At 37.6% G+C, this 22,755-nt stretch overlaps 1 protein-coding gene across 3 annotated transcripts in view; it reads right to left on the bottom strand.

The window, feature by feature from the left end:
* LOC130682127 (probable ubiquitin carboxyl-terminal hydrolase FAF-X) overlaps window positions 1-21,218 on the bottom strand; it is a 193,361-nt gene extending 172,143 nt beyond the window's left edge. For all 3 annotated transcript variants that reach the window (XM_057496256.1, XM_057496258.1, XM_057496257.1), the window contains exons 1-5: window positions 21,123-21,218; window positions 11,588-11,733; window positions 9,796-9,875; window positions 7,700-7,812; window positions 6,178-6,396 (exon numbers count right to left, since the gene is read on the bottom strand). In XM_057496256.1, coding sequence (XP_057352239.1) covers window positions 6,178-6,396; window positions 7,700-7,812; window positions 9,796-9,875; window positions 11,588-11,733; window positions 21,123-21,218 — 654 coding nt within the window. The remainder of the gene's footprint in view (window positions 1-6,177; window positions 6,397-7,699; window positions 7,813-9,795; window positions 9,876-11,587; window positions 11,734-21,122) is intronic.
* Between the last annotated feature and the right edge of the window lie 1,537 nt (window positions 21,219-22,755).

Below are 22,755 nucleotides of genomic sequence, written 5' to 3'. Positions count from 1 at the left end.
GAACCTGTAGCCCCTGCCGTCATGCCAGGCCAGCCGGAGGCCTTAACAGCTACAGGGGTATAACGCAAAGATGCTCCCAGAGTGCTCTTCCCACTGGCCCTGGCAGTGCAGGCAGGCACTGCAGCTGGGAAGCAGAAAAGAGCTCTTACCTCCCGGCAGGCACTGGCTTGATCACCTCAAGCCCGGCCAACACTCCAGATCCTGGGCAGCTCCACAGACTAGAGCTTCGGGACACTAGAGGACAGGGCATATACATAGTTTTTCTTCCCTATTATTTGTCAGAAATATGAAGTGGCAAAAGATCCTTGTACAAACCAAAATCCCGCAAACACCAGAAAGAGGGATAAATGAAACTGAAATCACGAATATTCTTGGTAAAGTTTTCAAAATAAAAATCATCAACATGCACACAGAGCTACAGAAAAATACTCAAGACCTCAGGCAACACGTCAAGGAAGACACAGAAACTTTGAAAAAATACAGTATCTGAAATCAAACATACAATGGGGTTGAAAAGAAGATCAGATGAGGCAGAGAAAATGGTAAATGAAATAGAAATCAGAGAACAGGAAAACAATGAATCCAAAAACAGAAAGAAGGGACCTCTCGGAATGAAAGAATACGAAGAGATCTGTGCGACCAATCAAGTAATATTCGCATTTCAGGGGTACCAAAAGAATAACTTTGAGGAAATAACTGCTTAAAAACTCTCCAGTCTGGGGAAGAACAGTCTCTCAGGCCATGGGAGTGCACAGATGTCCCAACCAAGGCACCCAAGGAAGACAACACCAAAGCATATAATTAAAATGGCAACGATCAAGAATAAGGACAGAGTATTAAACGCAGCCAGAGAGAGACAAAAGATCACATACAAAGGAAAATCCATCAGGCCATCATCAGGCTTCTCAATAGAAACTTTTCAGGCCAGAAGGGAATGGCATCGCATATTTAAGGCAATAAAACAGCCAAGCCTCTAACCAAGAATACTCTACCTGGCAAGATTATCATTTAAATTTGAAGCAGGGATCCAGCAATTTTTAGATTAGCAGAAGTTGAGGGAATGTACCTCCTACAAACCATCTCTACAGTGTATTTTGGAGGCACTGCTCTAGATGGAAGTACCGCTAAGGCTAAATAGCTGTTACCAGGGAAAATAAAACCACAGTAATGGCAGTAGATCATTAATTACTAAGCCAATGCAAAATTAAATCAACTGCCCACAAAGCTGGTCAAAGGTTACACACAGAGTGTACAGAATCCTAATACATAAAGTGTAGAGGAGGAAGAAAGAGAAGGGAGAAAAAGAAAAAGAACTTTTAGACTGTGTTTGTTATGGCATAATAAGCAAGTTAAGTTGTTAGACTGTTACATATTAAAGAGGCTACCCCTGAACCTTTGATAACCATGAATTTAAAGCCTGCAATGGCAAAGAGTACATACCTACTAATAATCACCGTAACTGTAAATGTTCTGAATGCACCAATCAATAGACACTAAGTCACTGAAAAGAGAAAAAAAAAAAGACCTGTCTATATGCTGCCTACAAGAGACTCACTTCAAACTCAAAGCCATACAGACTGAAAGTGAAGGGATGGCAAAAGGTATTTCATGCAACGAATAGGGAGGAAAAAGCAGTAGTTGCAGTACTTGTATCAGACAAAATTGACTTCAAAACCAAGACCGTAGCAAGAGACAAAGAAGGTCATTACATAATGATAAAGGGGGCAGTCCAACAACAGGATGTAACCATGATAAACATCTATGCACCCATCGCAGGAGTATCTACGTATGTCAGACAAATACTAACAGAATTAAAGGTCCTGTGAAATAGAATGCAATGCATTCATTCTAGGAGACTTCAACACACCACTCACTCCAAGGGACAGATCAAGAAGTTTAACTGTCACTGTCTGCAGATGACATGACAGCATACATAAAAAACCCTAAAGACTCTATTCCAAAACTACTAGAATTAACTGAATTCAGCAAAGTTGCAGGATACAAAATTAATACACAGAAATCTGCTGCACTCCTGTGTACTACTAACAATGAACTAGCAGAAAAAGAAATCAGGAAATCAACTCCATTTACAGCAGCATCAATAAAATACCTAGGAATAAACCTAACCAAGGAGGTTAAAGACCTACACCCTGATAACTATAAGACACTCTTGAGAGAAATTAAACTTCTTTAAATAGCAGTAAATGGAAATGCATCCCATGCTCATGGATAAGAAGAATTAGTATTGTCAAGATGGCCATCCTGCCTAAAGCAATCTCAGATTCAATGTAATCACCATCAAAATACCAACAGAATTCTTCAACAAATATAACAAACTAGTTCTAAAATTCACAGGGAACCACAAAAGACCCCAAATAGCCAAAAGAATCCTGAGGAGAAAGAATAAATTTGGGGGGAGGGATTACACTCCCCAATTTCAAGCTCTACTACAAAGCCACAGTAATTAAGACAATTTGGTACTGGCACAAGAACAGACCCATAGATCAATGGGACAGAATAGAGAGTCCACATATAAATCCACAAATACATGCCCAATAAATAAATGATAAAGGAGCCTTTGATAGATAATAGGGAAATGGCAGCCTCTTCAACAACTGGTGTTGGCAAAACTGGAGAACTACATGTAGGAGGATGAAACCTGATTATTGTCTAACTCATACACAAAACTAATCTCGAAATGGATCAGAGACCTGGATATAAGTCATGAAACTATAACACTCATACAAGAAATCATAGGTAAAAATCTCTTGAATATACACATGACCAACTTTTTTCTGAGCACACCTCCTCAGGCAAGGGAAACAGAAGAAAAAATGAATAAATGGGACAACACATCAAACTAAAAAGCTTCTATGCAGCAAAGGACACCATTAGTAGAAAAGGCAACCTACAGTATGGAGAGACTATATTCATAAATGTTTCATCCAATAAGGGACTAACACATTATTCACATGCTTCAACAACCAAAAAACAAATACCCTGATCAAAAAACTGGTTGAAGAACCGAGCTGGTACTTCACCAACAGGCACAAGAAAAAGATACTCCACATCACTAAACATATGGGAAACGCTAATAAAAACCACAATGAGATACCACCTTACACCAATTAGAACGGGCACTCTCCAAAAGACAAGAAGTAACAAGTGTTGGCGATTATGTGGAAAAATGGGAACCTCCTACACTCTTGGTGGAAATGTCAACAGGTGGTACAACTGTTGTGGGAAGCAATATGGGGATTCCTCAAGAAACGGACACTAGAAATAGTAACTCCGTGTGTAGGAAAGTACCCAAGAAAACAAAATCTCTAATTTGAAGATATGTCACCTCTATGTTGATCGTGGCATTGTTTACAATAGTCAAGAAATGGAAGTAACCAAAATGTCCACCAACACATAAATGGGTAAGGAAGATGTGGCACATAAATATACACAATGGAATATTATTCAGCCATTAAGAAAAGTTCTGCCATTTGAAACAACACGGATAGACCTAGAGGGTATTATGTTAAGTCGAATAGGCCAGGTGGAGAAAGACAAATTCCATACGATTTCATCATAATAATAAAGTAGAAGAGAATTAACAAAACCACAGTAGACTCACAGAAACTCAAAAGTGACTAGTGGTTACCATGGGGAAGGGGTTTGAATGGGTGGTTACAATGGGTGTGGGGGATAAAGTGCAAACAGAAAATTTCAATCATAATATAAGCTGGTCACAGGGACAATATAGTCAATGATTCGGTAACATCTTTCTATGTTGACCAATAGTAACTGCACCAGAGAGTGGGAGAGGCTTAATAATGTAGGGATTGCTGAATCACTGTGCTGTATATATCTGAAAGCAATGTAAGTGTATATTAACGATACTTCAATAAAGAAAAAAATGAAAGCACTATGTTTTTTTGGGGGTGGAGGAACATAGTTTTATATAATAATAAAGAACAACTGAATCTTGCTTAGATACACAGAACACTTTGCCCAACAATGGGAGAACACACACTTTTATAAGGGCACACAGAACACTGTGTGGGAACAAGTCTTTTCAAAGGATTTAAATCATAGCCTATTTTCCCATCACAATACAATGGAGCTGGACATCAATTAATAGAAGAAAACCTGGAAAACCCAAAATAAATAGAGAACAACTCATCCAACTAGTGAAAAGAAGAATCAGTTGTAAGAGAAAAATTTATAGTTTAAAACATTTCTTATTTTTAAAGAAAGCTCTCAGTTTGACAACCTAACTTCTCCTAGGAAGCAAGAAAAAAATTATCCTATCCAATTAATCTCAAAACTAGTATTTTGGCAAGAAGACACTAGAACAAGGATAAACAAAACAGAGAAAGAGAAAAACAACAGAGAGAGAGAAAAAAATCAGTAAAATCAAGAACTGTTTCATAAAATTTACCTGTGAGATGAGAAGCCCTTAGGTCAGCTACAGGAAAAAGAAGAGAGCAAGACTCAAGTAACTAAAACTGTAAACGAAAGAGAAGACCCATCATAGATTTATAAGAAATATTAGTAATAATTATAAAAAATTTATGTCAACATATGGATAACCTAGATGAAACTGACACATTTCAAGAACAACCCACCTATGCTACAACTGTATCAGGAACAGAAAATCTGAAAAGACCTATAATTAATAAGGCGATTGAATCAGCAAACAAAACCAGCAAAAGAAAATCAAGTACCAGATGGTTGGTTTCATTGTAGAGTTCTACCAAATATTAAAGAACATATACACCAATCCTCAATCTTTCCAAAAGCAGAAGAGGAAGGAACATGTCCAAACTCACTTTAAGAGGCCGGCATTTCTCTAGTACCAAAGACAAATGGAAACTAAAGACTGTATCTATGCTGAATATTTGATGTAAAAATCCCTCAACAATATACTGGCAACCAAACTCATCAGCAAAGTAAGTATACACACAAGTACGTGGGATATATGTCCACTGGGATGCCAGGTTTCAATTTTTAAAAATCAAATTAATATACCACATTAACAGAATAAAGGAAAGAAAATTTGATATGATCATCTCAACTGATGCAGAAAAAGGACTGGGCAAAATTCAACAACCTAACATAATAAAAAACAAGAATAAAAAGAATCTACCTTGACACAATTAAGGGCACCTCACAAACCCACAGCCAACATCAAAGTCAATGATTAAAAAATTGAAAACTTTCCCTTGAAGATCAGAATTAAGACAAAGATGCTTGCATTAACCCAATCTATTCACACTACTGAAGTGTTAAGCAGAGAATATTAGGAAGGAAAAAGAAAGGAGAGGTTTCTAAACACAGAGAACAGTGTTTTTGGTATTCATTAGCATGCACACACACTAAAGTTATGTTCTGCTTTCTGTTTCTACTGTTGGTTTACATTTTTCCATGTGTTTAAAATATTTAACCAAAATGAGTATAAAAATAAAATAGACTTTACTATTAAAACTTCAGTAGCATGATAAATTAAGCCAGCAAAACAGTAGAAGGAATGTACATAGAACCAGGAGCCTTTTCCATAGCCTGGTCTGCTACTCAGTGCTTCTGGCTCGTTTTTTAGTTTGGTCTGTACCCTTGGTTCCCGTTTTCTTAAGCCTTGCTTCCATGCAATTAATTATCCTTTGGGTTAATAACAGACTGAGATTATTTACTTGACCCAAGACTAAGATCTTGATCAGCACTAAGGGTTTCTAATAAAAAAATCAAAATAACAATAGTATGTAATGAAAGCAAAGAATAAAATTTAAAAATCTGTTTACAGTCTGTAAATAAATCTGCCTCCTGCTGTTAAATATATATGTACAAACAACTGATGCTCCTTATTTGCAGTAATTATATTCTCTAAAGTCACTCTAAACACAGAAGGAACAAATACTGAATCACTGCGTCTAGGTGAAATACAAAGTTAGATCCCAACAAACATATTCAACAACCAATCAACACATACTAATCTTTGTTCAGGTAGGAGTTACAGTGGTAGTGGCCAGGAGTTCATCGTTAATGAATGAACAATACTTACATAATGTGTCTGTAAACAGAAACCTACATACAACAGCATTATGTGCTTATCGTGTTAAAAGATGGTTCATGTCACTAAAGTTTTTAGACAAAGTCATTTTACTATTTAATTCTGAGAACAAACCAACATACTTTTGGTGATCGTGGATCTGAGGAATGAGCAAACAGTTCGTCTTCAGGCAACTGAGCACCTGGGGAAACTGATTCACTTAGACGTGTACCGTTGTAGACATGGAATTTGCAATGAGGATTTAAGGCCATGGAGAGAAGTTCCAGAAGTGGAAACGAGTCTTGGGACAACTTGGTCACACAAAGTTCCACTAGGCGATGAGCATTGTTAATAATACACCTCTGTTACGTTAAGGGGAGGAAGGTGAGTTAGAAGAAAAAACAATCCAATTTCCTAAACAAAAACATTTCAATTCTTATTAGTAATGATCTGTCTCCACGTTTCTATCCTGGTAGCCTGAATTCTGCTTCATTTATTTCACAGATATTGTGATCAAACTGATGTATCTTTGAAAGTAAGTATTTACTTATTTCACAGTTGTATTACACCTAATTTCAAAAGCTATCTAAGAATGGCTGCAATGAAGCAGACTTTACTGGATGTCTATTTCAGTCTTATGTCTACAGGACACATGCAAATCACCATTCTCTTCTCTTGAAATTTGTACCATGGAGACAGTTCATTCTAAAATTTAAACATTTAAAGTAGTCAATTATCCCAAATTGGGAGATACGTCATCCAAACCTCAAAAGTCACAGATCACGTCCAAAGCCGTCTATCACTTACCAAATCGGAAATGTTGGGTTTTATATGCCATTGTCATTTGTAGGAAAGGTCCCATTTACATTTTCTAATGCTGCAGTCCACAAACAAGTGGAAGTTTGCTTCGTAACTTTTGACTAATTCCACTTTATAAATTAGGACCAGAGGTTTGGAGTAATTACAGAAATTCAATGATTCTCACAGTACTTTTGTTTGTTTGTTTTCAAAATCTTTGCAATATGAAGGTATCACAGGATCAATGCATTACTTTTGTCCCAGACCAAAGAAATTTCCTTGAGAGTACTTGTATTTTCTACAGCCCGTCACTTGAAAATACTACCAATCTGAGAACATTTTAAGTTCTGTTTTGATTTTTTTTTTAATCATTAAAACTGTAGTCTGAATTCAGATCAGAAACTTTGGGGAGTACTAGTTTTCCAAGGAAAACTTTCCTTTTCTACAAACTGACAAGGACAAGGTTGCCAAGATTCTCTGTCATTCATGCTGTGTTTATTTACATACTGCATTGCAATGAAATCATTTCCTTTGGTACCTCAGCTATACTGAAGTCTTCTATTATATTCCCCATCTTGGGAATGTTTCTTACCACTACATAAAACTGCATACTTCCACAATCAATAACCTGATACATTAGAAGATATACTCTGTTTTGCATAAGGTCACAGGAACTTGGGATTCAGGTGACAGCATTAAAATGAGGTTTCATAACTTCAAATCTCATGCTCACTCTAAAATACAGCTCTCAAAGGCCTTCAATTTTGTCAAACGTTATCAAAGGACTTAAGAGTAATGCTTTCCAGACACAAATCCACATGGATCACCATGTAACTCTTTGTCTCCAACATAATTAAAAAGACTCACATGAACTTCAAACTTCCAGTCACTCACTGTCTCATCCATAAGGATTTTAGTGAAAGATACTGTCAGTCCATCTCGGAAAAAACGTTGACATGCTTCGCTTTTAACATCAAGACCTAAGACAAGATGGAAAAATTACAATACACTTAATGTGAAGACAACATTTCTCTGACCAATTGTATAATTAAAGATAATACATTGTTAAAAATTGTTTCAGGTTTCCAACACACATACAGCACAGTAGATTTTGAAACAAGAAGACGCATTATCATAAAGGGCTAAAGGGTAATTTATTTACACTGAAAATGTGGAATTCAGAAAAATGTAATACTATATCCAGTGAATTTTAGAAACACTGAGTTGTATGAATCTATGTCAAATCCGGTAATATAATGATTAACCGATATGCTTCGAAACATGATACTGGACTTTAAACACAACAATTACTACACAGAATCAAACATATCACAGCATTTTACTCACTGAAATAAAAGCTTTGTATAAGTGACTTTAAAAAATTCATCTTGTTGTAAATTATCTGATTATTAAAGTATTTTAAAGAATCTGGTCTTGCTTTCCTAAATAAGTCCTTTCACTTGGCACCTAAGCATCTTTACTTCTTTTTAATTTCATCTGATTTAAGGAAAGTAGTACACTCATATGTCTTCATCTAAAAAAAAACCTTCTTATCTCCTCAAAAAAACCCAGGAAATATCAAATTTGCATAAAAAAGTATATTTTGGTTTTGTTTATATAGTTATTGATATGTCACTTAAACCCAGGACTTCTGCCTCACAGTAACCATGATTACAAAAAAATAAATAAATAAGGGAATAATCCTCTGCATATTCTGAATGCAATTCTAGCAAAGTAGCATTTTAATGTTTGTTCATCTTGTACTGTTAGGACCTAGAACACGCTAAATACCTAAACCCTTCAATTAAGGAATAAATGCTCAAACTAACAAAAGAAATTTGAGTGTTGAGAAACGTATAATCAGAAAAAATATTTTAATAGGTAAATAAAAGGTAAACACTCTTTAGATGATGGTAGGATAATTACTGTTAAATAAAATTATTACCTTGGCCAAAGAGTAAGACAGACTTCACAGGAAACCAAAGATAGATGTTAAAAACTGATTAAGGACACTGACAATACATGTACCTGTGGCTACTCCACTTCCATTCATTTTTAAATGGCCCAGAAAATGCTTCAGCCCTTTCTTTAAGCCTTCAAATCTTTAACCAAATACTATTATCAAAATTAGTGATTTGCAAGAATTCAGCTGAACCTAACATTAGAACAAGTCATTTAAAGATGATCTATTCCAATATAAAAGTTCATTCTTGGTAGCAGTAATACTAGATTTTCTTTATTGGTTGCTAAACAAGAACAAAACCCCAAAACAAAACTAAAAAATTCATTTTCAAAACTTTTCTCTCTTCCAGAAAAAAAGTTTTTAACATCAAAATTGTTAGTCTATTATAAAAATGATACTAATGAAACACCAATTTCCATTTAAATATAACAGATGGGGTTTCTATTAGCATGCACTTTGATTCATGACTTTCCAGTCAATCATTCAAATGTCAAGTTTAAATGCTTTGTCTGAAATTTTTGCTAATTAGTTTTTCTCAATTACAAATGACTTAAGTACAAAAAAACAGTTAATAATGTCAAGCCATATGGTCATATAGTATTTTTTAATTTGTAAAATATATACTTGAATGTATACTACTTACACTATTTCATGCAACAGATTTTCAAAGTCTTTTATATTTAAAAAATGTTTTTAACTTTTAAGTAACTACCCCTTTGAAAATACAATGACACAATAGATCCTATCCGTAGGATTATGAATACACATACAAAATTCTGCATAACATTTTAAAGGACTCAGGTGTCATTAAGGGCTGTCCAAAGGTTTCTATGAGTCTTTGCTCTACATATTATAAAGTCCTTCCAGGAAGTTTAGTGAGAAAGTGCAGTCTAAGAAGACACAAGAATTGGGTAACAGAGAAAAACAAAGCTATCAAGAACAATGTGGAAGTATACACACTTGAATACATTACGGATCACACAGTAAAATATAAACTCACCTTTCTTACTAAGATCAATAGCAGCTTCTAAAAGCACTTCTAATTCCCCTTTGGGCCAAACTGGAACCATCCAACTAGGCATAAGAATTTTTATGAAATGAAAAGATGCCATATTCATTGTGCACAAAATGAAATACTATAAACAACTTACATACTACAATTACTTTTGCTAGGAAAGTATGTAAAAATCTCTGATAATATATATTCACTATAAAAGTAAAAAACCTTCTTAAATCTGCTTTGTGAACCTAAGGTATTTATTGAACCCACATATAATTTTAATACAACAATAAGGGAAGACTTCATTTAAGAACTTTCATAGACAACTAAAACTAATCAAAAACCAATTAGATGTAAACCCATTGTTAGTAAGAAAGAAAGTGTTCCTCTGAGGTTGTTTTACTGGTAAGGCACAACACAATGACCCTTTTTTCTTGTGATTATCTTCAGAAACACAAAAGAGAGAGACAAATGGCTGATTTCTCCCTCAAAAATCACCTTTATAGAACAGTTAACAATTTTTCTTACAGATTACATGATTTCTAGAGTCCCAAGCACTTATGGCCTTGTAAGTACACCCCTAGATCAAAAAGCAACGCAGAAGCCAGTATTTTCCCTAGCTTCATGAAAATGTCAGGCATCTAGGAATGTACCCGAAATTAACCCACTATCCCAGAAAGAACTTCCTTCCATCTGTCCCTTAATTATTTACTAAAGGACAGCAGAAATCCCAAATACTGTATTTGTGTTACTGGCTGAGATGATGTTTTCCCCAGGAACATATCTTGGAGGAGACAAAGAATGGAGCCAGCAGGGAAAAGAGTATGGAGCAGCAACGAGCAAAGCTCTTTCAATGAGTAAACAGAACATTCCTGCTACTCAGGACAGTCTTCAAGGGAGGATGATGTTAGTGCTGTAGTGGCTGTGGTTTTATACTGCCTCCTGAGAGGAGAACTTCCCCCCTCCCTGGACCAAACAAAACATTGAAATAATGACATTACAACTCATTCTTGATTGGCTGAAAGTACGATGCTTTATTAGTACAGGGCAAATCAATTAGAGTTGAGGTCCATGTATCTAAGTGTACTTCTGAATGGCTGGCTGAGTTGGACTGGAGCTTTCTGCAACTTACAAGGGCCCTGAAGCTTCTTGAAACTTAAAAAGGCCTTGAACTGACTGGGGTCCTGAATTCTTATCTGCCTGCATCCCTTTATCACCCGCATCATTTTGATAAAAAAATACTTATTACAAGCCATCTGCTAGATATAAATTGGTACATTTTTTTGTTCTTTTCAGTTACACTAAAAAGCATCTTTATTTTCCTGGCATTAGGAATTTTTTGTAACTCAGTTCTAATCAGAAGTAAACTCTTATGAACAAATCAGCAACCACCAGACAAAATAAAAGAAAAATAAACTGTTGAAATATCTCTGCTGTTTAAAATGGACAATATAAGGAAAGTCATCTAGCAACTCAAGCAATCTATGTGTATCAAGAAGAAACACATTTCATAAATGCTTAAAAGGAAATTCCTGTCTGTACTTCTAAGCCAGAAACATACCAACTAAAATATTAAAGAACATTTTCAAGCTTTATTCATTATTACCCAGTTGTTAAAAACCCATACAAATGCATGCACTAAGACCGATAAATTATGAGGTACTTGGTAATGACTAAAATGTTAAGGCTATTTAATGGACAGTAAGACTATTTTGACACTGCAGTCCACTCTTTTTCTCTTCCAGTACCAGTTAAAATGCTGGTCGTAGTTTGTTTTTCCCGTCAAATTTACCTGTTGATCATGTCATCCAACTCTGCCAGGTCAGTATGTGGAAATGCAGGTTCTTTATCTTCATGCTGTGGTGGAGCATCACCTTGACCCTGTTCATCTGGAGGAGTTGCTGAGGAATTCTCATTGGAGGAATCAGATGATAATATCTTAAAAATTAAATATTCTGGACTTAAGTCTATAACATATGTACGTTTCTCGATTCAGATACCAACACAGTTAAGTGAAAATATTACAAATCTATAACTGTCTGTATGTAGCTGTAAATATTTAATAAGGTGGGATCAGAATACTTAAGATTTTGGCCAATCTGTGATTATTTTTTCACATTTTTATACTTGTGATTTAAGAATCTTCTAAAAAATAATGGCCTAATCATACTGCATGAATTTAAGTAAGTTGAAATTAGAGAACATTAGTTTTTACAATGTTTAGTACAAATAAAAGCTGTAATGAACCTTTTTAAAACTGAATCATTGTTGACAGGCAATGAAACTTCTTAACCACAAATATTTACACAAAACTTTGGAAATGATGCATGAATTTCTGAGGCTAAACCGTAAGAATAACCATGCCTTCTTTCTCCTTAGAGAAATCTTTCTGGAAGAAATGGAGTTCCATGCCTGAGAGATTCTAAAGAAACCCTACTCACGGGCCCATGTGGTGAGGAAGTGACATTCCTGCTATGTGAGTGAGCAATTGTGGAAATGTATTCCCCAACGCCAGAGTCAAGCCATCGGAGTACTGTAACCGTGGCTGACATGCTAAACACAACATAAGAGACACTCTGCCTGAACCACTCAAAAGTCACTCCTACATTCTTATTGAACAGTAACTGTGAAGTAATTGTTATATCACACAGTAACAACCTAAGTTACTTTATTGTTAAGTGACAAAACTTGCTTAATAGGTTACATAAAACATGTTATCATTCCTAAAGTAATAACTACAAGCATTAACAAATATATACCTAAAGAGTACAAAGGTAAAGAAACAACTATTTCATAATCCAAGAGTTCAAAAAAAAATGAAATCAAGAGGACAGATAAACCCCACACATCAGTATTCAAAAGAAAACAGGGAACGGATGAGCCAACATGGAGGCTTGAGAAGGGCAATGGAAATCTCCTCCCAAAACCATGTATATATTTGAAAATAGAACAAATACAACTATGCCTAAAAGAGAGACCAGAAGACATAGTACAACAGGCAGACAACATCTACATGTGTAAGAACTCAGCATCTCACGAAAAGGTAAGCTACAAAGCCACAACCCGGCAGGACCTGAGCACTCCCCGAGTCCAGCTCACTGGCAGGAGGAAAGGAGTCACAGTGGGGAGGAAGTGGAAGCACAGGACTGCTAAATAACCAGCCCTAGTAATACGCACTGGGAGAAAAGACACACATGGCATGGTGTGCTGGATATTAGGGAAATGGAAAAATAAAACCTGTGAGCATGTCCCCACAGCCAGCTCCTCTAGGACAAAAGAAAAGCAAGTACTTCTTGAAAGTCTTAAAGGGAGAAGGGCTTAACCTCTGGACGGAAGCATACTGGCACACTAAGCCCAGCAGGCTGGGAATCCTAAGGACCTTCATATGCCCTAACCCCCTTGGTGGCAATGCAGCTCTGAAGCCCCTCATGGCAATAAGCAGCCTGCCATTTGTTCTCCCCAGCTGGCGGTGCCCAAACACAGCAGCTGAGCAGGCTGAGAGCAGTCCCACCCACAGCAAGAGCCCAGATTCTCCTCCCAGCACGCAGTTAACCGAGCCACAGAAAGAGGCTGCCGCCAGTGTGCACCTACCCGGCACACACAGAGCAAACGAGAACAAGGTTCAGAAAGCACGAAGGGGTGCCGATCGTGCAGGAGAGCACACCCAGTACACCTGCGACTCCCACAGGGCTCTGGGCTATCCCGAGGGCTGCCCCACAAGGAGTCGTGAAGGACATTAACCAAGAGGCTGCTCCCAGTGTGCGGGTAACCTACATAGTCAATGCAGAAGGGCAAGGCGAACAGCAAGCAGGAACGGACTCTGTTCCCCCACCTGACATATGCGCTACCAGCCTACGACTAACTCTAGCACCATGAAAAGGAGGAAGAATCTGGTACAGTCAAGAATCACCCAGACAACCACTGAGAGAGGGCCTGGGGAGATATGTATCACCAATATTCCTGAAAAAGAATTCAAAATAAAGGTGATAACCGTACTGATGGACCTGCAGAGAAATATGCAACAGCTAAGGGATGAAGTCCAGAGGGAGATTACAGAAATGAAACAATCCCTGGAATGACTGAAGAGCAGACTGGATGAGGTGCAGAGACTGCTAATGGAATAGAAATCAGGGAACAGGAATACAGAGAAGCTGAGGCAGAATGAGATAAAAGGATCTCCAGAAATGAAAAACTATTAAGAAAAATGTGTGACCAATCCAAATGGAACAATATTCCCATTGTAGGGGTACCAGAAGAAGAAGAGAGAGAAAAGGGGATAGAAACTGTCTTTGAAGAAATAACTGCTGAAAACTTCACCAAACTGGGGGAGGAAATAGTCTCTCAGACCATGGAAGCCCACAGAACTCCCAACACAAGGGACAAAAGGAGGACAACAACAAGACATATCATAATTAAAATGACAAAGATCAAAGACAAGGACAGAGTATTAAAGGCAGCCAGAGAGAGAAAAGGTCATCTACAAAGGAAAACCCATCAGGCTATCATCACACTTCTCAACAGAAACCTTACAGGTCAGAAGGGAATGGCATGGTATATGCAACACAATGAAACAGAAGGGCCATGAACCAAGAATACTGTATCCAGCATGACTGTCATTTAAGTATGAAGGAGAGATTAAATAATACCCAGACAAGCAAACGTTGAGGGAATTTGCTTCAAACAAACCACCTTTACAGGACATTTTAAAGGCAATGCTCTAGATGGAAGCACTCATAAAGCTAAACAGATGTCACCAGAGAAAATAAAATCACACAAAAAATCAGACCAACCAAATACTAACTACAGGAAAAAAATAAAATCAACTCCTCACAAAAGCAGTTAAAGGAAACACAGAAGAGTACAGATTAAAACACCTAACATATAAAGAATGGAGAAGGAACAATAAGAAGGGAGAGATCGATTAAGGAATCATTACACTGTGTTTACAATAGCTTAATAAGTGAGTTAAGTTAGACGGTTAGATAGTAAAGAAGATACACTTGAACACTGGCTAACCACACATAGAAGGCCTGCAATGGCAGTAAGAACATATTTTTGGATAATGACCCTAAAGGTAAATGGACTGGACGGACCAATCAAAAGACACAGAGCAATAACAGAATGCATAAAATAGCAACACCCATCTATATGCCGCTCAAAGAGACTCACCTCAAAACCAAACACATACATGGACAGAAAGTGAAGGGATGGAAAAAGATACTTCATGCAAACAACACGGAGAGAAAAGCTGGTGATGCAGTACTTGTAAAAGACAAAATAGATTTCAAAACAAAGAAAGTAACAAGAGACAAAGAAGCACATTTCATAATGAAAAAAGGGGTCAGTCTAACAACAGGATACAACCATTACAAATATATATGCACCCAATACCAGAGAGCCGACATAGAGGAAACAAACAGTAACAGAACTTAAGGAGGAAACAGAATGCAATGCACTCAATCTAGGAGACTTCAACACACCACTCTCTTCAAAGGGCAGATCTACAAGACAGAAAATGCGTAACGACACACAGGCACTGAACAACACACTAGAACAGACATACCTAACAGACATCTGCAGAACAGTACACCCAAAAGCAGCAGGATACACATTCTTCTCAAGTGCACATGGAACATTTTCCAGAATAGACTACATACTAGGCCACAAAAAGAGCCTCAGTAAATTCCTAAAGATTGAAATTCTACCAGCCAACTTCTCAGATGACAAAGCTATAGCTAAGACCAGAAATAAACCTTAAAAAGAAAACAAACACACATGGACGCATGACAACATGCTTCTAAATAATTAATGGATTAACGACCAAATTAAAACAGATGAAGCAATACATGGAGACAAATGGCAAACACAGCACAAAGCCCCAACTTCTGAGAGACAAAGTGAAGGCAGTATTAAGAGGAAAGTATATAGTAAACCAGGCCTATTTAAAGCAGGAAGAACAATCCCAAATGAATAGTCTAAAGGAACAATTACTGAAATTGGTAAAAGGAGAACGAATGAGGCCGAAAGTCAGCAGAAGGAGGTACACAGAAAAGATCAGAGAAGAAATAAATAAAATAGAGGGAATAAAACAATAGAAAAAATAAATGAAAGCAAGAGCTGGTTCCTTTAGAAAATAAACAAAATAGAAAAACCCCTAGCCAGACTTATTAAGATAAAAAGAGAATCTATACACATCAACAGAATCATAAACGAGAATGGAAAAGTCATGACGGACCCCCCAGAAATACAAAAAATTATTAGACAATACAATGAAAATCTATATGATAACAAGCTGGAGAAACTGGAAGAAATGGACAACATCCTGGAAAAGTACAACCTTCCAAGACTGACCAAGGAAGAAACAGATCATCTAAACAGACCAATTAACAGCAAAGAAATTGAATTGGTAATCAAAAAACGACTCAACAACAAAACACCCGGGCCAGATGGATTTACCCGTGAATTTTATCAGACACATGGAGAAGACATAATACCCATTCTCCACAAAGTTTTCCAAAAAATAGAAGAGGGACGCACTACTTCCAAACTCATTCTATGAAGTCAGCCAGCATCACTCAAACACCAAAACCAGGCAAAGACCCGACCATAAAAGAAAATTACAGACCAATAGCCATGATGAATATAGATTCAAAAATACTCCCCAAAATATTAGCAATCCAAATTCAAAAATACATCAAGAGGATCGTACACCATGATCTAGTGGGATTCATCTCAGGGATGCAAGGATGGTACAACATTGCAAATCTATCAACATCATTCACCACATTAACAAAAAGGACAAATCCACATAAACATCTCCAGACACTGATTCACTCATGATAAATATTCACAACAAAATGGATATAGAGGCCAAGTACCTCAACATAACAGACGCCATATATGACAAGCCCACAGCCAACACTGTACTTAACAGCGAGAAGCTGAACGATTTCCTCTAAGATCGGGAACAAGACAGGGAAGCCCACTCTCCCCACTGCTATTCAACGTCGTACTGGGAGGTCCTAGCCACAGCAATCAGATAAAACAAAGAAATAAAACGCATCCAGATGGGTAAAGAAGAAGTCAAACTGTCACTATTTGCAGACGACATATTATACATAAAAAACCCTTAAGGCTCCACTCCAAAACTACAACTAATATCTGAATTCAGCAAAGTTGCAGGATACAAAACTAATACACAGAAACCTGCTGCTTTCCTATGCTCTAATGACAAACCACCAGAAGAAATCAGGAAAACAATTCTATTCACAATTACATCAAAATATTAAAATACCTAGGAATAAACCTAACCAAAGCAATCCTGCAAAGGAAGAATGAGTGTGGGAGATCTTGCTTTCCAACTTCACGCTCTACTACAAAGCCACAGTACACAAGACAAAGTGGTACTGGCATAAGAGCAGACCAGTGGAACAGAACAGAGAGTCCAGCTATTAACTCAAACATGTATGGTCAACTACTATACGATAAAGGAGCCATGGACATACAATGGGGAAATGACGGCCTCTTCAACAGCTGGTGTTGGCAAAAATGGACAGCTAAATGTAAGACAATTAAATTGGATCATTGTCTAACCCCATACACAGAAGTAAATTCAGAATGGATCAAACAAACCATAAACCTCTTAGAAACAAACATAGGCAAAAATCTATATATATATGAGCAACTTCTTCATGAACATATCTCCCCGGGCACGGGAAACAAAAGCAAAAATGAATAAGTGACACTAAATCAAGCTGAAAAGCTTCTATACAGGAAAGGACACCACCAACAGAACAAAAAGGCATCCTACAGCATCGGAGAATATATTCATAAATGACCTATCTGACAAGGTAAGGTTACCATCCAAAATATGTAAAGAACTCACACACGTCAACACCCAAAAAGCAAATAGACCAATTAAAAGATGGGTGGAGGATATGAACAGACAATTCTCCAAAGAGGAGATTCAGATGGCCAACAGGCACATGAAGAGATGGTCCACATTGCTAATCATCAGAGATACGCAAATTCAAAACACAATGAGCGATCACCTTACACCAGTTAGGATGGCCAACATCCAAAAGACAGACAACCACAAATCCTGGTGAGGATGTGGAGAAAGGTGAACCCTCCCACACTGCTGGTGGGAATGTAAATTAGTTGAAACATGATGGTAAGTAGTATGGACGTTCCTCAAAAAACTAAATATAGAACTACCAGTTGACCTAGGAAGTCCACTGCTAGGAATTTACCCAAAGAAAACAACTTTGCAGATTCAAAAAGACATGTGCACCCCTATATTTATTGCAGCACTATTGACAATAGCCAAGATAAAGATGAAACCTAAGTGTCCATCAGTAGAGGGAATGGATACATATACACGATGGAATATTTTTCAGCCGTTAAGAAGAAAACAAATCCTACCATTTGCAGCACCATGGATGGAGCTACAGGGTATTATGCTCAGCTCAGTGAAATAAACTAGGTGGAGAAAGACCAGTACAAAATCATTTCACTTATCTGTGAAGCATAAGAACAAAGCAAAAACTGAAGAAACAAAACAGCGGCAGACTCACAGAACCAAAGAATGGACTAACATTTATCAAAGGGAAAGGGGCTCAGGGGGGCGGGTGGGGAGGGATGTATATGGGGATTAAGGGGCATTATGATTAGCACACATAAATAGGGGTGGCACGGAGAAGGTAGTATAGCACAGAGAAAACACATAGTGCCTCTACTTACAGCATCTTACTACCCTGATGGAACAGTGACTCTAGTGGGGTATGTGCTGGGGACTTGATAATACGGGGAATGTAGTAACCACAATGTTCCTCATGTGAAACCTGAGCACAAGGTTGTGTAGCAATGATACTTAATTTTTTTAAAATGCCCAAGAACTCTAGGCCAACTATAAAACATATGGTCAGGATGCAAAGAGAAGAAGAGACAATACTGGAAGTAGATAGAACTGAGAATTCCTCCCAAATTAATGGCAGACACCAAAGCACAGTTCCAGGAAGCTTACAGAACACCAAGCAAGGTAGATGTCAAAAAACGACATTTAGGCATCATATTCAAACTGCAGGGAAGTGGGATAAAAGCACAGGACCTATCAAGAAGCAAGGGTAGCAATTATAGCAGACTTTTCCTCAGAAACCACACAAACAAGAAAATGCAACAGGGCTGAGAGAAAATCACAACCAATTCAAAATTCCCTATCCTGAAAACTTATACTTCAAAGGGAAGTGTATTATATACTATACACAAGCAAAAATTGAGGTAATTTTTTTGTCAGTAGATCTGCCTTGCAAAAAAAAGTTCTTCAGATATAAGAAAAATTATGTAGGTCAGGACTTGAACTTTTATCCAGAAAGGAAAAGCATTAGATGTATGATTTTACTTATTTGTGAATTCTTAAGACAAAAAAAGAACAGTAGATTTATAGACACTAAGAAGTGATTTGAGATTACCATGGGGTAGGGGTTGGGGCAGGTGAGTGGGAAAATGAGGGGGATAACACTCAATCATAATATAAGTTGGTCACGGGTGGAAGTGCAGCATGGAGAATGTAGTCAGCGATTCTGTAACAACTTTCTGTGTTGACACATAGTAACCACACTTAGTGCAGTTAGGATTTAATATGTGGGTACCTGAACTACTGTGTTGTATACCTGAAACAAATATGAGGTTATGTATCAACTTTATTTCAGTAAAATATATGATATATGTTATATATATATATAAAATACATACTAAATAAATATATATAGAGAGAAATATATATATGGTTCCAAAGGCATCTATGTATGTATACATACACACTACACAGCTTCATGGGTAGCATATAACAACAAATTATTCCAAACTTCCTTCCTTTGCTCCTTTCTATCATTCCTGTCACTTCTTTCATTTACCTGTAAACTATAACCAGCTTTTATGTATATGCGATACTATAACCACTGCTTTTGTTATTTTGTACAAATTGTTCACTTAGGAGTAGGAAAAATCACTGTATGCATCTTACAAGCTCAAACTATATCTAGCATATATTTCTAGATGAAATTGACAGAGCAAAAAAAAGGTAAAATGGCATAATCCCAGGTAGAAATTAACAGACTTCTCAACTCGTAGGAAAACCAGCTGACCAACAAAACAACAAAGAAAAGGCTATACAGAACATCGAAAGAGCATAATGAGCAAACTGGAAGTACTGGACGTGTATAATGAACACTAAAGCATAGAGTATAGCATTAACAGTACTTGTGAAGTACTCATAGAATTGAAATGGACCACATGCCAGGGAACACACAAAGCCTCAATAAACCCCCCAAGCAGTGACATCATTGAGAACATACTCTCTACACACAGAGGAATCAAGCTACAAAAAATAACGAGAAGTTAATGAGAAAACCTCTAAATACTTGAAAATGAAGCAGCATGTTTCTAAAACTATTCTCACATCAAACCACCACAAAAAATCTTAAAACATGCTTAGTGAATTACAGTAGGTGTCAATACATCTAAAATCATGGGAATGAGTTTCAGAAAATTTATAGTCTAAGAACGGCATGTTTCAGAAAACAGAAGAACTGAAAGACAAGTTGACAGTAACTATATAAATTTCCATATTAAGAAATCAGAAAAGGACCAGTAAAGTAAACCCAAAGAAAACAAGATGAACAAATGAAAATAACAATATATACAAATGGGGCAAAAAACAAAACCCAATGCTTTGCAAAATTTTACTTTACAGTTTAATGAAAGGCAGTAAAACTAGGCAAGAGAAAGGAAATACAATTACCAACATCAGAAATAAAAAATGAAAAAATGTTTAGACTTTTACAAATACTTTTCCACTTATGACAAATTATTTCCAGACAAAAGACAATTCTTTGAATGTAGACCAGCACAAACCTTTGATATTAAAGTATGTCAAGCTTTCAATAAACATTACTTCATTTACTCTCATTTCAAAGAAGGAAAATGAAGGATTGGAAACATTACTTAACTGCACTATAAGGTTAACGTGGTTCAAAGATGGGGTTTGAACAACAACTGCTTAGAGCCTACACTTATCACTAAAGGGTAAAATGACTGACTTAGTTAATGCCTTTGCCCTTAGATATACACAGGGCCTTACATACAAAAAAATATATAAGTATATTCTAAAGCATATATAATAGCATTCCTATTACTAAATATCAGCAACTTTTCTTAAAGTTTAATTTAAAATAATAGCTTTTACGATTTCTTTACAAATTATTCAGTACAGATGGCACTGCTTAGCTTTCCATAGTGCCCAGAACAATGTAGCCTAAACATCCTACCTGATTCTGTTGAAAGGGGGGCTGAGACTGCCCATCAGGAGCCTGGCCATGGCTGTCACTCCCTCCTCCAGGATGTCCATGAGGGGTGGCGGTCATACTTGTCGGAGGACAGATCTTTGCTATTTTGTCTCTTTACGTAGTTGTTGTAAGAGAAGAATTTGTAGTCCACTTATAGGAGATAAGTCCCAGCTGTATGTCAGCTTTAAAAAACTCCAATTCAATGACAGACCGCTCACACAGACGATCTCATGACCTAAAAGTAGAAGGAAAGAAGGTATACTTGTTTTAACCATCAAGAAGGTAAATAATGAATCATTCTAATTTTAATGTGTAGTTAATAGCAGTCTTTACAGTCAGTAACAGATGACTATAAAAATGAAATCTAAATTGAAAAGGCAAAATTTTAGTACTATTACTCAACTTAATAGTCACATCATTGTACCAGCACTTACAACATAATAAACAAGAAAACATAAAAACTACACAGAGGGGAGGAGCCAAGATGGCGGCATGAGGAGAGCAGCGGAAATCCCCTCCCAAAACCATATATATTTTTGAAAATACAACAAACACAACTATCCATAAAAGAGAGACCAGAAGATACAGAACAACAGCCAGGCTACATCCACACCTGCGAAAACCCAGCGCCTCACGGAGGGTGTAAGATACAAGCCCCGGCCCAGTGGACCTGAGCACCCCTCACCCCAGCTCCCGGCAGGAGAGAGGAGTCGGAGCGGGGAGGGAGAGGGAGCCCGGGACTGCTAAATAGCCAACCCTAGCCAACTGCATAGGGAGTGCAGACACACACCGCATGCTGGATGCCAAGGAAACAGGACAGTAAAACCTGTGAGCGGGTCCCTGCAGCCGGCGCCCCTGGGACAGAGAAAAGCGAGTGCTTTTATAAAGTCTTAAAGGGACAGGGAACCCACAGCTGGACGGAAGCATCCCGGGACACTTAGCCCAGCAGCTGGGAATCCCAGGGAACTCCAGGAGCCCTAACGCCCTGGGTGGCAGCGCGGCTCGGAGGCCCCTCCCGGCGATAAACAGCCTCCCGCCCATTTGCCATCTGACACGGCTCTGCCATAGTGGAGCAGCAGCCTGAGACAGGCCATGACCACAGCAGCAGGGCAGAGCTACTTTCACAGCGGCCCGGCAAGAATTTGAAGTCCCATCTGCGCACAGCTGCCCAGCACAAGCCGCTAGGGGTTGCGGTTCTCCCAGGAGAGGAAGGCCACAAACCAGTAAGAAGGGTCGTTCTCCCAGCCGACACACGTGCCAGCTCCCCACAACTACCTCTATCGCCATGAAAAGGCAGAAGAATTTGATACAGACCAGACTAACCCAGACATCCTCCCCTGAGAAGGAATCTTGGGAGAGAGACCTAACCAATCTCCCTGAAAAAGAATTCAAAATAACGGTCATAACCATGCTGATGCAGCCGCAGAGAAAAATACAAGAGCTAACCAACAAAGTAGGGAGGGAAACTACAGAAATAAAACAATCTATGGAAGGATTTATAAGCAGAATGGATAAGATGCAAGAGGCCATTGACTGAATAGAAACCAGAGAACAGGAACACATAGAAGCTGACGCAGAGAGAGATAAAAGGATCTCGAGGAATCAAACAATATTA

The sequence above is a fragment of the Manis pentadactyla genome, chromosome Y, assembly GCF_030020395.1.
Source record: "Manis pentadactyla isolate mManPen7 chromosome Y, mManPen7.hap1, whole genome shotgun sequence".
Lineage (NCBI taxonomy): Eukaryota > Metazoa > Chordata > Mammalia > Pholidota > Manidae > Manis > Manis pentadactyla.
The sequence above is the reverse complement of the archived record's forward strand: the minus strand, read 5'-3'. Positions and strand labels throughout refer to the sequence as shown.